Source organism: Hippopotamus amphibius, chromosome 11 (assembly GCF_030028045.1).
Source record: "Hippopotamus amphibius kiboko isolate mHipAmp2 chromosome 11, mHipAmp2.hap2, whole genome shotgun sequence".
Lineage (NCBI taxonomy): Eukaryota > Metazoa > Chordata > Mammalia > Artiodactyla > Hippopotamidae > Hippopotamus > Hippopotamus amphibius.
The window spans coordinates 3,373,095-3,388,163 of record NC_080196.1 but is presented as its reverse complement, the minus strand read 5'-3'; the positions used below and the strand labels follow the sequence as shown (position 1 = coordinate 3,388,163).

Sequence of the window (15,069 nt, the reverse complement as noted above, 5' to 3'; positions counted from 1 at the left end):
ACCCGAATGAGCTGCCACACAGGTTGGAGCCCTGGGCAGCCAGCTCTAGGAGTAGCCTAAGAGGATTTTGCAGACAGAAGGTTCCAGTTCCTTGAGCAGTGCCCAGTGCGTAGCTCCATGTAGAGCGTGTGACAGTGCTGCTACGTCTGATTGCTGTGTTGTATTAACAAACGTGCAATGGCACAGAGCACAAGAAGTTTCATTACGTCTCTGGCAGATTCATATTGAAAGAAAGGACAGATGGTTGAAAACAGCCATAAAATATTCTATTACATGTCTGTGAAAATCATTAGACAGTAGTTAAAGAGATGTTATTAATGGATCAGATTCACTTGGGGAGTCATGTTTCTGTAATGCACATTAAAGCAATGATGCTTCTGGTGGTATTTTTAATGTAATCAGGGCCAAAGACAAACATGTCTTCCTGTGTAATTAGAAAATAGATTTATTGACAGTAAAGGAGCTGCTGTGCGGCTTGGCTTCGCGTCATCTGGGAGGTTATTGTTCTGTCTCCTGACACTAGGGAGGAAAATGTAACGGTGCTGCAGCCCCGGTGGTCACAGAAGCAGTGCCGTGTTGTTTTATTGATATATTCTGGGGAGAGGGGGAAGAGGTCAAATTATTATTTCTGAAAATCATCAAAAGCCCATTTTTAAAAACCCATAGATAACTAACCAGTTTGTGAACTATGAATGAATAATTTGAATCTGCTGAGTCCTTTAGCATGTCCTTTAGAATTAATACAAACGTCAGCATTTTGACTTGGTGAGCATGAGAGTGATTTTGGTGTCTGTTTTATGGCTGAGTGACAAACAGCTTATCTATAAGATGATGGGGAGCCCTTTAGGCCGGGTGCAGCCACGTGGTGTGGTCCCCACTCTGCCGAGCAGAACGCGCAGCCCTGCGGGTCCATACGTGAGAATCACGGGATGATCAGTGCCTGGGGAGTGAGGCTTTCCTCAGGGCACCTCACATTGCAAAACAGGAAGGGGCAGTGGAATGAACCAGCAATGAAGCAATGGATTGGAGGAGTTCGAAGAGCTGGGCTCGTTGTTCTCTAGCATCCAGGGCCTCCTCTTGCGCAGAGGATCTGCAGATGCTCTCTCCTCAGCTCCTCCTTTTCCTGGGCTGTCTGAGCCTGCTGCCCTTCGGACTGTGCTCTTCCCCACAGAAGCAGCCTGAGTTTCAGCCTGCTTTCCCAGAACATGGGAGGGCATGGGTTTGTAGCACGTTTTTACTTGTTACCTTTTACATCAGCTGCCAACCTGTGGCTTCCAGGTGGACCTGTAATCCCATAGTTGGTGGGTCACCACAACCCCTTGGGGAGTGGGCAAGAGTTCCTTCATGCAGCCCGTAAGCTCGTGGTGTGTGGACCAGGAGTATCTTTCTTAAAGTGCTCAACCTGGGACTACAGGTGCTGGCAGCAGTCCTGACAATGTCCCCACGTGCCTAGGTGGGCCTCGCAGGTACATTTGTGGGCTTGTTCCAATGGCATGGTGATTTATGTGTCCTGGACTAGAAACTGATCACCTCTAAGTAGGTTTCCCCCATGTTACTTTAAGGAAAGGACCCACAGCTCTGTTCTTTTTGGTGATATAGCAGCATGAGGGTAGGATTATAAATGAAGAATACAAGATCAATTGAACTTGCATACAACTGTGAACACTTAATCATTTGAGATAATTTTTATTTACTTATGCAAATACATGTGAGCTTGAATCCAGATGTCAAATAAATATATTTAGTTATTAAAAAAAAATCTCCCAACAAAGAAAAGCTCAGGACAGGGCTTCTCTGGTGAATTTTACCAAATATTTAAAGAAGAATTAACACCAATCCTCAAACTCTTCCCAAAATTTGAAGACAGAACACTCCCAAACTCATTTTCCAAAACCAGTATTACCCTGATACCAAAGCCAGATGAGGATGCTATAAGAAAAGAAAACTACAGAGACTTCCCTGGTGGTCCAGTGGCTAAGACTCCATGTTACCAATAAAGGGGGCCCAGGTTCAATCCGTAGCCAGGGAACTAGATCCCACATGCCTCAACTAAAGATCATCCATGCCGCAACTAAAAGATTCTGCATGCTGCAACTAAGACCTGGCACAGGGACTTCTCTGGTGGTCCAGTGGTTAAGAATCTGCCTTCTAATGCAGGGGACACCAGTTCGATCCCTGGTCAGGGAACTAAGATCTCACATGCCTTGGGGCAGCTAAGCCCACACACCTCAACTACTGAGCCCTCGTGCTCTGGAGCCCGTGAACCACAGCCAGAGAGCCTGCACACTGCAATGAAAACCTGATGCAGCCAAATAAATAAACATATTTTTAAAAAGGAAGAAAGAAAGAAAACTACAGACCAATATCCCTAATGAACATAAATGCAAAAATTCTCAGTAAAATGCTAACAAACCAAATTCAGAGGCACATTAAAAGGATCATTCACCATGATCAAGTGGAATTTATTCCAAGGATACAAGGATGGTTCACCATATGCAAATCAATCAATGTGATACATCACATTAATAGAATGAAAAAATCAAATGATCATGACGAGACAGAAAAAGCATTTAACAAAATTCAGCATCTGTTCATGATAAAAATTTTAAAAATTTGGCATAGAAGGAACATACTTCAACATAATAAAGGCCATATATGATAAGCCTACAGCTGACATCATACTCAATGGTGAAAGTTTGAAAGCTTTTCCTCTGAGATCAGGAGCAAGACAAGGGTGCCCACTCTCACCACCCCTTTTCAACACAGTAGTAGAAATCCTCGCCAGTGCAATCAGGCAAGAAAAAAAAAAATAAAGAGGCATCAGAATTGGAAAGGAAGAAATAAAATTGTCTCCATTTGCAGATTTCATATATAGAAAATGCTATAGATGCCACCAAAAAACTGTTAGATCTAGTCAGTGAATTCAATAAAGCTGCAGGATAAAAAGTTAACATGTAAAAATCAGTAGCATTTCTAAACTCTAACAACAAATTATCTGAAAAAGAAATGAAATGATCCCACTTACAGTAGTATCAAAAAACAATAAAATACTTTGGAATAATATTAACAAAGAAGGTGAAAGATCTCTACTCTGAAAACTACAAGCACTAATGAAAGAAATCCAAGAAGACACAAATAAGTGGAAAGGTATCCCATGTTCATGGACTAGAAGAATTAATATTGTTAAAGTGTCAATACTACCAAAAGCCATCTATAGATTTGGTGTAATCGCTATCAAGATTCCAGTGGCATTTTTTACAGAAGTAGGAAAAACAGTCCTGAAATGTGTGTGGAACCAAGAAAGACCCTATATAGCCAAAGCAATCTTGAGAAAGAAGAACAGAGATAGAGGCATCACACTTCATGATTTCAAGCTATACTATAAAGCTATAGAAATTAGAATAGTACAGGACTGATGTAAAAACCAACAAATAGATCAACAGAATAGAATTCAGAGCCCAGAATAAAGTCAGGCATATATGGTCAACTAATATTTGACAAGGGAACCAAGAATACTCAATGGAGAAAAGTCTCTTCAATAAATGGTGCTGGGAGAACTGAATATTTCCATGTAAAAGAATGAAATTAGACCCCTGTCTTACACCCCTCAGAAAAATTAACTCAAAATGGGTTAGACAAAAATGTAAGACCTGAAACCATGAAACTTTGGGAAATAAACTTAGGAAAAATGCTCCTTGACATGGGTCTTTTTTTCTTGATATGACACCTAAAACACAAGCAACAAAAAAATGATAAGTGGGACTACATCAAACTAAAAATCTTATGCATAGCAAAGGAAATAATCAACAAAGTGAAAAGACAGCCTACAGAATGGGGAAATATGTTTGCAAGCCATATATCTGATAAAGCATTAATATTCAAAATATATAAAGAACTCACATAACTCAATAGCAAAAAAGCAAGTAATCCAGTTTAAAAATGAATAGACAAATAGGCAAAAGACCTGAATAGACATTTTTCCAAAGAAGATATGCAAATGGCCAACAGGTACATGAAAAGATGCTGAACATCACTAATCATTAAGGACATACAAATCAGAACACAGTGAGATATCACCTCACGCCTGTTAGCATAGCCATCATCAAAGAAACAAGATGAGTGTTGGTGAGGATGTGGAGAAAAGGGAACCCTTGTGCACTGTTGGTGGGAATGTAAATTGGTGCAGCCACTATGGAAAACAATTTGGAGATTCCTCAAATTGGTTTTTTGTTTTTTGTTTTTTTTTTTATAAATTTATTTATTTTTTTGGCTGTTTTGGGTCTTTTTTGCTGTGCATGGGCTTTCCTTTTAGTTGCAGTGAGTGGGGGCTACTCTTCGTTATAGTGTGCGGGCTTCTCATTGCTGTGGCTTCTCTTGTTGCGGAGCACGGGCTGTAGGTGCGTGTGGTTCAGTAGTTGCAGCACATGGGCTCAATAGTGGTAGCTCACGGGCTCTAAAGCTCAGGCTCAGTAGTTGTAGCACACGGGCTTAGTTGCTCTGCGGCATGTGGGATCTTCCTGGAGCAGGGATCGAACCCGTGTCCCCTGCATTGGCAGGCGGATTCTCAACCACTGCACCACCTAGGAAGCCCAAGATTCCTCAAATTGTTGATCCAGCAATTCCACTTCTAGGAATATATTCAAAGGAGACAAAAACACTAACTCAAAAAGATATCTGCACCCCCATATTCATAGCAGCATTATTTACAGTAGCCGACGTGTGGAAACAACCTAAGAATGGGTAAAGAAAATGTGGAATGAATGGATTGATGGATTATATAGATATATAAAACATACATATAAAACATAATTTTATATATATATATATATATATATATATATATAAAATTCAGCCATGGAAAACAAGGAAACAAAGGGCTTTCTCTTTCCTCCTCCCTCCTTCTACCCTAAATTTTTGACGCACATTCCTTTTTATCAAAGTGTTTTGATCTGTTACCGCCAGTGCCCTTCTGGATGCTCACACGGCCCCACACTTGCCAGTCCTAGCCAGGTCCTCCTCCCTCTGACATGACCCCGTTATCTCTGGGCACTGCCTTGCTCTCTGACACAGGGAGGGTTTTTTCTTTGTTTCTTCCCAATAACATGACACAGTTATCTATTATTTTCTGTCCATAGCTATGTTTTATCAGGAGAGCCAACTGTTTTTAAAAAGCAAACAAAAACTGTGTGCACCATTCATAGCTAAAAGTACAATGCAGTGTATTTCTTCAGAAATGGATTTCTGGATCAAAGCCCAGCTACTAATAGCCCAAATAAACAGGCGCTTCCTCTCAGGGACGAGTAGGCCATTAAGACACATGGGAGGCGGCACTGTTGGTGTGTGATGAGCCTCCTCCAGGCCAGGAGGAAGGCAGGTGACTTGTACGTACGCCTTGGGGTGTGAAACGTTCACCAGCGGAGCTCCGGTAATGCCCACAGCGTGCCCGGCACCATGTAGATGCTCTTGTAGATGTCAGGGGAGATGAGACCAGCTCAGAAGGAGAAACAAGCCGGTGCACTACAGTGTCCTTATTAGTGTTACAAGAATTAATAGAGGGAGAGGTAACGCAGAGCAGAATACAGGGGAGCTTTGCATGGCAACTGTGTGTGTGTTACTGCAGGCCTGCAGCCAGATACTCCTGGCACAGCGAGCTGGTAAGTGATTGATTGTCTCGGGGGGGCAGACAGAGGGACTCGAGAGGAGGAAATTCAAGAAGCTGCGAGAATCAGACCGGCACTTTGCTTTACCTGTGCTTCAGTCTTGGCTGGTGGTGATGGTGCCAGCGTGTATCTAATAGGGGTACCTCTGGGGGAAAAGAACGTGTTTTTCTCCCTTCTGTCCAGCAGATATCCTGGAACAAAGAGAGCAAATAGGAAACTCCACTTGCCACCGCACCCCAGATCCACAGAGGGAATAGATCACCGTGAGAGAAAGTGAGGACCAGCTGCATATGTCCAGCTTGAAAACTGGGCTAAGAAATCACAACCATCACTTGTCTCTGTGCCATACTGTTTCGATCACAATACAATTAGCTTGGGTAACTTCTGTGCTTTTAAATGAAACCTTTAAATATTTCACATGGTTTAAAAATTTTTTCCACAGACAGCTTTCAGTGCTATCACAAATCTCTGTGTGGTGTTGGTGGTTGTGTCATATTCCTTTAAAATTCTTTTTCTTTTTTTAATGTATTACCAAAGCTGAACAAAATATTCTTCAGGTAGCTCTTTCATAGTACCTGATATTTTTACATGTGAGAATTTATTTTCTTCCACTATAAGGATTGCTGTTATTTTTATTGAAACTTGAATTATAGTTGTATTATAATTTTATAATTAAAAAAAACAAATTGTCTAGCCTTTCTGCTTACTGCTTTTGGTAGCGATTTCAGCTTTTTCCGTAATTCTCAGTGTCATTTTAAATTCTCACTTAGTGGATTATAGAAACGTGGGCCTCGATCACAGTGGTGTATTTTCTGGATATAATAGACTAAAAGGAAACCAGCTAGCATCATTCCAAGTTTGGGGGAAATTTTATGTCATTATCTAAAAACGAGTGTCCTGGAATTCTGTGCTTGCATCCGCTAATTAGTTTAGTATTGACACAAAACTAGAGAAGAGTGAATTAGGACAACCAGACATTAACATAACTAATCTGCAGAATGATAGCTAAAGGGAGCCTTAAAGATGCCATTCATTTTTCATGATACCACATTTCTTTGAAAAACAAACACAGACGTACACTCGCATCTGTATTAAAGCTTGTGCTAAATCACTGTAACGGGTGACAGTAGTAAGTGGTGATTTGCATGAGAAATGAAGACAAACTCATTGAAGCTGGTAGTGCCTCATATCTTTTATTGCTCCATTTTCGCATCTAATAAAGGTAAAGAAAGTGCTTCGAATTAGACGCTTACACAGGTCAACATTCTTGGTTGAAAGATAAAAATGCTTGGGGAGTTCCCTGGTGGCCTACTGGTTAGCATTTTCCGGGCTATCACTGCCGTAGCCTGGGTTCAATCGCTGGTCGGGGAAGTAAGATCCCACAAGCTGCGCAGCCAAAAAAAAAAGAGAGAGAAATATTAAAATGCCCAAAAGTACTTCATTTAAACTGATTTCTAAATTTGAAAGCTTCTATAGAGCATTTCCCTTTTTTCTAGTTTTTGTGTGTTTGTTTTGTTGTTGTGTTTTTGTTTTTTAAGGTGAAGGGGATTAAGAGGTTACAAGCCTCCAGTTATATAATACATAAGCCATGGGGATATGATACAAAGCATAAGAAATATGGTGAATAATTTTTAAGAACTTTGTACGGAGACAGGTGGTTACTAGACTTAAGGTGGTGATCATTTCATAATACATGCAAATGTCAAATCACTGTGTAATACACCTGAAATTAACATAATATTGCATGTCAACTATATTTCAGTTTGAAGAAAGCTTTTTTCTTACTTCCTTTAGATGATTGGTCATACAAATGCTCTGGGAGTGGGGAGGGGCAAACAAAAGAGAAGGAATTATTCAAAAGTGAATCCATTTTTAAATGAAAAATATCCAATTTTGTATTCCTTTTAAAATTTTTGTGAAAACATACGTGTATATATATAAACAGTGCAACATCGTAAGAGTACAGCTCAGTGTATTTTTATCAACTGAAGACATCCTGTACTCACAGCCCAAATCAATAAAGAAAGTATTATCAGCACTGCAGAAGGCCCTCATATTTCCTTGCAGTCACCACACCCCACCAGGGAGAACCACTCTCCTGACTCCTCGCAGGGACTGGTTTTCCTGCTTTTATACTTTCTGTGATGGATCCTGGCTCCTCTTGCTCAATATTGTTTGAGGTCCGTTCACATTATTGCATTCTGGTGGGATGGTTCCTCCTCCAGGCGGTATACTTTTTCATTTGTGAGGACACCGTGAAATGCATTTATCCTTTCTACTACTGATGGACATTTGGGTAGTTTCCAGTCTGGGGCTGTTCTGAACAGGCTGTTATGCACACACTGGTGCTTGTCTGTTGGTGAGTGGTCACTCCAGGACTGGAATTGCTAGCTCCTCAGTGTGTATGTGTTCAGTGGACGCACCACCCTGCGCTCCCATCAGTCAGCAATATATGTCCCGTGGTCATTCCGCATCTGCTGCAGCACTTGGCATTTTTGTGTTTTTTCATTTTAATCTAGTGGATATGGTGGCTTTAATTTTAATTTCTCTAATGACTCATGAAGATGAGTACCTTCTCATGTATTTGTACATGGAGGGATATTTCATGTTTACAGATTGGAATAGCCAGTATTATAAAGGTGTCGGTGTTCTTCAAATTCATGTATAGAAGTGATGCAGCCCCAATCATAGTACTAACAATATTTTTTTGTAGAAACTGATCATTTTAAAAAACTCACATGGAAATACAAAACACCAGGTACAGCTAATGTATACATAAAGAAAAAGAACTGGCATACTTCCACTACCATATATAGAGCCTCTTCTAAAGCTCTGTTAATTAAGAGAGTGTGGCATTGGTACAAGGCTAGGTTAACTGATCAATGGAACAGACTAGAGTCCGGGAAAAGACCCACTTACGTATAGTCACCTGACTTAGGGCGAAGATGTAACTGCAGTGCACTGGGACAGGGGCAGCCTTCTCAGTCAGGGTTGTCCAGTCTGTTGGATAGGTGTTTGGAGGGGAAAGTAGCCTGACCTCCTCCCCATTCATACATGAAAATGGATTGTAGATTTAAGTGGAGAGGGAAAAACAAGTTTTAGAAGTGTTGAAAAACAAAATCAACTTTGTACATCTTAAAGATTGACTGCCTTGTGGCTCCTGAACCAGTCAGCATCCAGTGCAGCAGAGAGAGTGCAGCTCCAGGGAGCTGCACAAAATGAGTTTTACAGGCAGAGGAGCAGGAACAAGGAAGCACAGCGTGGTCTGGTTGTGGCAGGTCCGTGTCCTTGAGGGGAAGACAGGGGTCTGTTGGCAGATGACCTAATGATGGCTCATCAAGTGATTCCTGATTGGCTGGTTTAAGATTCCATTTCTGGGAGAGACCGAAACTGTAACTTAAGTCTTGGTTCGGTGGGTGATGTGTGGCTTAGCGTAATCGACTCCATTTTGGGCCTGTTGTCTTCTTTTTAGTAGAGGAAAACAAAAGAAAATATCTGTATTACTTTGAAGTAGGCAAAGATGTCTTAAATAGGACACAAAAAGTGTGAACCATAAAAGAAAAAAAGAAAAACAAACAAAAAAATTGGGCTATACTAAAATTGTGATGTCAAGAGCCGACAGTAAGAGAATAAAAAATCAACAGAGAGGGAGAAAATATCTGAAAAGAGATTTGCATTCAAAATACATAGAGAACTCCTACAAATCAGTTTTTAAAAGACTGAAACCAACTTATAAAAGTGGGTAAAAAATTTGAACATTGACTTCACAAAAGGCGATACCCGATATCCAGATGACCTATTAACATGGGAGGATTCCCCTTTGGCAGGGGGTGGGGGGGTTCTCTCTACTTTTGATAAGAGACTATGTGTGTCATTCACATACTCAAATACTTCTTTACTCCTGGCAGCCCAAGTGGCATGCTTATGAAGCATCAGTCATGTGGGCTTAACATCAACACGCAGTGTCCTTTAAATATCACTGTTTTAGGCTCGTGGTGTTTTGATGCCATGAACATATAAACATTCAGGATCTAAAGGATGCAACAGCGGGAGACACCAGATGGTTCCACACTGCTCATAACCCTAAAGAAAAATTAGCTTTTCCATTAGCATGAAATGTGGGCAAACAGATCCCCCCTGCCGCCTGCTCCCCGACTCTCACCCACCCCGACACACACACACACTCACTCACTCACTCTCTCACTCACTCCAGCCTCTGAGCTGTGGATATCTCATCCCTGACCCAGAGCCGCACCAGGCTCACCACTGCTGGTCATTCATGTCGTCTTTAGAGACATAACGAAAGGACACGTAAGCGGCAGATGGATGGAGTGAGGGGGCCTGCTGTGTGCTCTGCTCGGAAATGTTTTAAAGCTGAAGATTTAATGGTTTGTTTTTTAGGTAAATGAAGTAGATGTGACCTTGATACAAGACCAAGTTAAAATCTTCTGTTCTAATTCATACTGATGAGGTAGAATCGTCTGGAGAACTCTGCAGACTTGCTGATCCCTGCGGTCCGATGCAGCCTGGACCCCGGGAGGCCCAGTAGCTCCCAGGGTGATCTGATGTGCAGACAAGCCTGGGGTCCCTGTTAGGGCACCGTTAGCCTGAAACACCTTGATTGTGTCTTGGCTTGACTGGAGGAGGGGGCCTTGTTCTTTCTACAGCTCCTCTCCAGGGAGGATGAGTCCTGGGAATGACTAACAGGAAGTGGGAAAACTGTCTTTTCAAGAAGGTGCTCACAGATTTTCTGTAGAGAAGGCTTTCCCTCTGTTCCTAATTACCCAGTGAGCAGTGCTAGCTCAGCAGGAGGCTCCGGCCGAAGAGGAAGGCCTAGACCGCCTCTGCGTCCACGCACCCAGCTGTCCTGCCGCCTTCCTCCCCGCCATCCCACCACGTGGAGGAGGTAGTCGTGATGTGACGCGGACGTGTCAGTGCTGTGAAAGCACACAGCCCTGCAGCTTCTTCCTGTCCAAGGCATGGTGGTAGTGGCTGTTTCAGTTTTTGTTTTTAAAATCCCACTGTGAATACAACTATCCTCTAATGAAAATACATCACTAAAATTTTGCATAATCCATAAGCCCTTTGTGACTGCTTTTCTCAGTGATTAATATCTTATTTGCTTTCCTCCTCAGTGACCAAAAGTAATTGATATACTATATTTTAATACTTTGTATTACACTGCTTTAACTAATTTCATAAGTTATTCCAAATGCTGACCACTAAGGATATTTTTTACTCATCTAAAAATCTGTTTAAGGTTGTTCTGTGTTGGGTGGGAGAAGGTTATATACAACAGTTTGAAAACAATGCCATAGAAAAGTCTAAATAAAACCAAAGAAAGTAAAACTTTTAAAGGTAAATCATGCTAATTTATCATTTAGTCAATAGTTTTTTTTTTTTCACATCTTATATTTCTTCTGTTCCTTCACCCGTGTCTTTTGCCAAACAAAGGAAAATGGGAAATAAAATTTTATTCTACAACCCTTAACCTGATTCTTACTCTTCAGGTAGTTTTTCACTCACTAGATCAATAGATAGAATAGAACAAATCAATAGATTTATTCTTTAATAAAATATATGTTTATGTGCCGTTAATCATAATTTAGGATGTTTTGGTTACTCCATGACGGAGCGATTTCTTCCAGTTTTAGACATATGTGTGTTACCCCATGCAGATTCCCAACATTTTCAGTAAGTTGGATAAGACCCATTGTGTTACAGTCTTTAGTTGTCTATGGGGAGATGTAACTTTCTGTTTTATAAATACAGGATGTAACCATTACTGCAGTTCCATTTTTCTGATCTATATCACTTGCTCTCAATTTGTTTTGGGAGCATTTTCATGTCTATAAATGTATGACCCAGGCGACGTGGAGGCAGAGAAGGGAAAGGGAAAAGGAAAGAAAAGTATCTGATGGTCGGGCACCAAGCAGATGCCATTTTACACCTCTGCCTGCAAAGCCAGCATCTGGCCTCCGTCCTTCATCCAAGGAAATGGTACTCAGTCCAAGAGCAGAACCCAGGTCTGTCAGACATTGAAATTCCTGCAGTCTCTACTTCTCCAGGAGCTTAAAGTCTGGTTGGGAAGGAGGGAGGGTTACACACACAGATGGACACACCTGAAATGAACGTACCACTTACTATTGTGAGTTCCAAAACTAGCCACGAGCTAAAGGGTTTCAGAGAAAGAACAGAGCCCTCTCGGGTGGCTGCTCAGCAGAACGGCTTCCTCACTGGAAAGATCAGCCCTAAACTGAAGTTTACGGAGAGAGGGGATTTCAGGAGGGAAAAAAGAAAACAAAATTCTAGGAAAAGTAGATTCTGAGACCTGGCACATGTGCTAAGAGATCAGGGCCCTGTCAATAAATGCCTCCGTCAAGTATTAACAGCTTTGGACTGAGGGGTCCCGAAAGGCTTCACAGCAGGGGTGTGATGTGAGGTACGGATTTGAAGGAACATTCTTGAGCAGAATGTCAAGGTGAGAAGGCCTAATGCGTGTTGGCCTGCCGATGGCTGGAGGACAGCTTTCCTCTAGAGAGGCCTTGAGATGGGTTTGGGTGGTGGCGATGGAGAACCATTAAAAGTGTCCTGTTTCAAAGGCTGCTCTCACCAAAGTCACCTCTTCGTTGTAAATACAGTGAATTATAATAAAATAAATGATTTCCATCCCTTATCTCACATGATCTCTCTCGGCTTTTGAGCGCGTGTTGACCTCTTCCTCCTAAAAACTCTCTTGCCCAGGTGCTTGCAATGCCGTGCTTCCCTGGCTCGCTGTTCACCAGCCTCCGTCCCCAGTGGGCCCCTTGCTCCACTCATCTCCTCATCCACCTTCCCACAGCCTGGCCCTCTGCCCGCCCCCCACCTTCACCCTCTCCAGCCCGCACTCACCCGCCTTCCTGCTCACATTTCCACCCATGAGTGCGACGCCTGCTGTCAGCCTGGCCCAGAGCCGCATCTTCGTGCAGACGTCAGAGGCACCAGGACCCCTCTGCTCCCTGTTCCCACGTGTCCTGTTCTGGACCTGCCTGCGCAGTGCGATGCCGGGGTCTTCTCACTACACATCGTCTCATCACCCACATCTCACTGCAGCTGTGAGCCTCAGAAAAACACCCACCCCAGCGGATGGGCATGTTGCCTCTGCAAACACTCCCTCCTTCCAGACTGGACCCTCTTCCACCCTAGCAAGGCAGTGATCGTGACGGTGTCGCCTTGTGCTTGACAGGTGTAACCTCAAGTGCCGTGGACCCGAGGAAGGAACCTTCCGTGTGGCCAGCGTACCTCGCTGTGGCAAATGTTTTGGAAAAGAATATTGTTATTAATACTGGCTTATGCCATTATGCTCAGGTACATTTTCATTGCCAAGAGCACCTGTCTAAGGTTTTTCTGCCCATATTTGCTTATGCTTCTTGAAATACTTAGAAATATTGATTAATCTCATGTCTGTATAAATGCATATGGATATGTGTATATACGTAGATACACACGTGGGCATACATGCCTACGTACAGGTGGATGGATGGATAAACAGACATAAAGTTAAAACTTTGGGGGATAGGGACTGATCTTTCTTTCGCTCAGAGTCTGTCCCAGTAGTGAACAGAGTGGGGCGTGCTTTGCGTTGCTGCTGGCGTGGAGTTAGAGCTGCTCCTCTTTTCATCAGGAGTCATGGCTGGCCGGCTAGCACACCCCCACAGGCCACTGCTGTCTTTGCCCAAGGGCTTGACATAATCCAGCCGGTACCCGGCTCGGGCTCAGGCGCTGCTAAGATGGAGAGATTCATTCAATGTTAAACAAGAACGAACTAAATCTGTCTTCTAAAGAAAAGTGGAAACAGCCTCATGTGGCATTTCTTTAAATGGACTAATATGTTGATCTTGGAGAAAACGGGAGCATCCCTCGTGCTTTCATGGTTATGCCAGGTGAAATGAAAAGCAGATCTCACTGGTAACTGCCACGTCTAGGAATTTTGTGTTATGATTTCTATTTTACAGTAACCTACAGGATTTCTTCTTTAATTAAAGCAGAAAATGTAATATCTATTGTTAATATAATATCTCAGTATTCTTTAAAAAAAAAAACTACAGACACTATTTAGTTGCTTCCTGTTTGCATAGCTCATACCAAGAACACTTTATAATGCTAACTGGCTGTGAACATCTAGTCATGTGAGAAGTAGCTGCTGTGTATCTGCCTTCACAGGAGAAAGAAGCGGCACCCTGAGTCTGGTAGCAACGTACCAATTCTCAGAGCACTGCATCTTAGTCCTTAGCAGATAGCTAAGTCCTTATTCACTTCAGTGTTTGTTTTAGTGTGACGTCATCAGTCATAAGATAAAATGTGGGCATTAAGTGGTAACTTGGCATACTAGTTTATTCTTGATTCATGGGAAAATACGTTTCCATATTGTAGGCGTTCATTCAATGTCAGTTTATAAATGAGCAAATATCCGTATGATTTTAAGAGAACAGGAGAAGGCTGTCTCTATTTTGTAAGGGTCACACACCTCCGCACCTGCAGTTCTGCGCCGTTTGTCTGAGTTTGAGGGGAAAGTTCCGGAAGGTGGACCCAGCACTGCTTCACTCTTGCTCATGAGGCAACATCCAGAATGCTGGGAGAGCGCTTCCCTCTCTTTCTTTCAAAAAGATGGAACCAAGCTGGATGGGAGGTCAGGGGAAGGTCTCGTAATACTGCCGTGACGGTTGCTGGGATTGGAGACCCTCACAGGTTTGCAGGCTGTCTCTGGGCAGCCGGGGCCGCCTCCAGCAGTCACGATTTCTCTCCCCGAGGGGACCCAGATGTCCTCCTGTGTTGAGCCCTTTCTGTTGGCACGAAGCAGGAGGAGGTTTAGAGGTCCAGCTGCATGGAACAGCTGTGAAATGGGGTTTATGCGAAGGACACGTGGGGAAGCAGGCCTCACCCGTCCCCGCAGGTCGCCGCCCTGCCTCGCGGAGACCGGAAGCCCCGGGAGGGAGCAGCGGCGGCGGCTGCCGTCCCTCTCCTGCTGTCCCGCTGCTTGTTCTTCCTGCTCCCGGTGCGCTGCCTGACGCTCTGTTTCAAACAGTCGCTTGGATCCCTTCGATTTGGACGCCCCCGCCCTTAGGGTCAGAGTCCCTGGCGCTGGCCCCTCACAGGCCTGGCCCTTAGCAGGTGCCTGGGGTCCCAGTACCTCCCCCAGGGGCTCCGCTGCCGCGGGCCTCGCGGGCCACCGCAGAGACGGGGCCGGGGGGTCTCAGCCTGTGGACAGCTGCCTTTCATCTTGAGATGAGGCTGCACCTCTAGCACAGGTTTCCTCTTCAGGGCTAGTGGCAGTGTGTCTTGGTATCTTGGGTTTGATAAGGGGTTGTTCACTGTTCACCTTTGCCTCCTGTCTTGGCAAACACTGCAAGATAGGTGGCGCAGTCCTGTA

General features: G+C 43.4%; 1 protein-coding gene across 3 annotated transcripts in view; it reads left to right on the top strand.

The window, feature by feature from the left end:
- The window catches only part of LYRM4 (LYR motif containing 4), a 108,184-nt gene that overhangs the window by 68,183 nt on the left and 24,932 nt on the right, over nucleotides 1-15,069 (top strand). The window contains exon 3 of one of the 3 annotated variants that reach the window (XM_057699093.1): nucleotides 10,062-11,079. The exons of 1 other annotated variant lie outside the window; for it this stretch is intronic. In XM_057699093.1, the coding sequence (XP_057555076.1) occupies nucleotides 10,062-10,127 (66 nt within the window). In that variant the 3' untranslated portion in view covers nucleotides 10,128-11,079. Of the gene's footprint in view, nucleotides 1-5,846; nucleotides 6,279-10,061; nucleotides 11,080-15,069 lie in introns of those variants that run through there. One more of the 3 variants, XM_057699094.1, reaches the window with a different exon arrangement.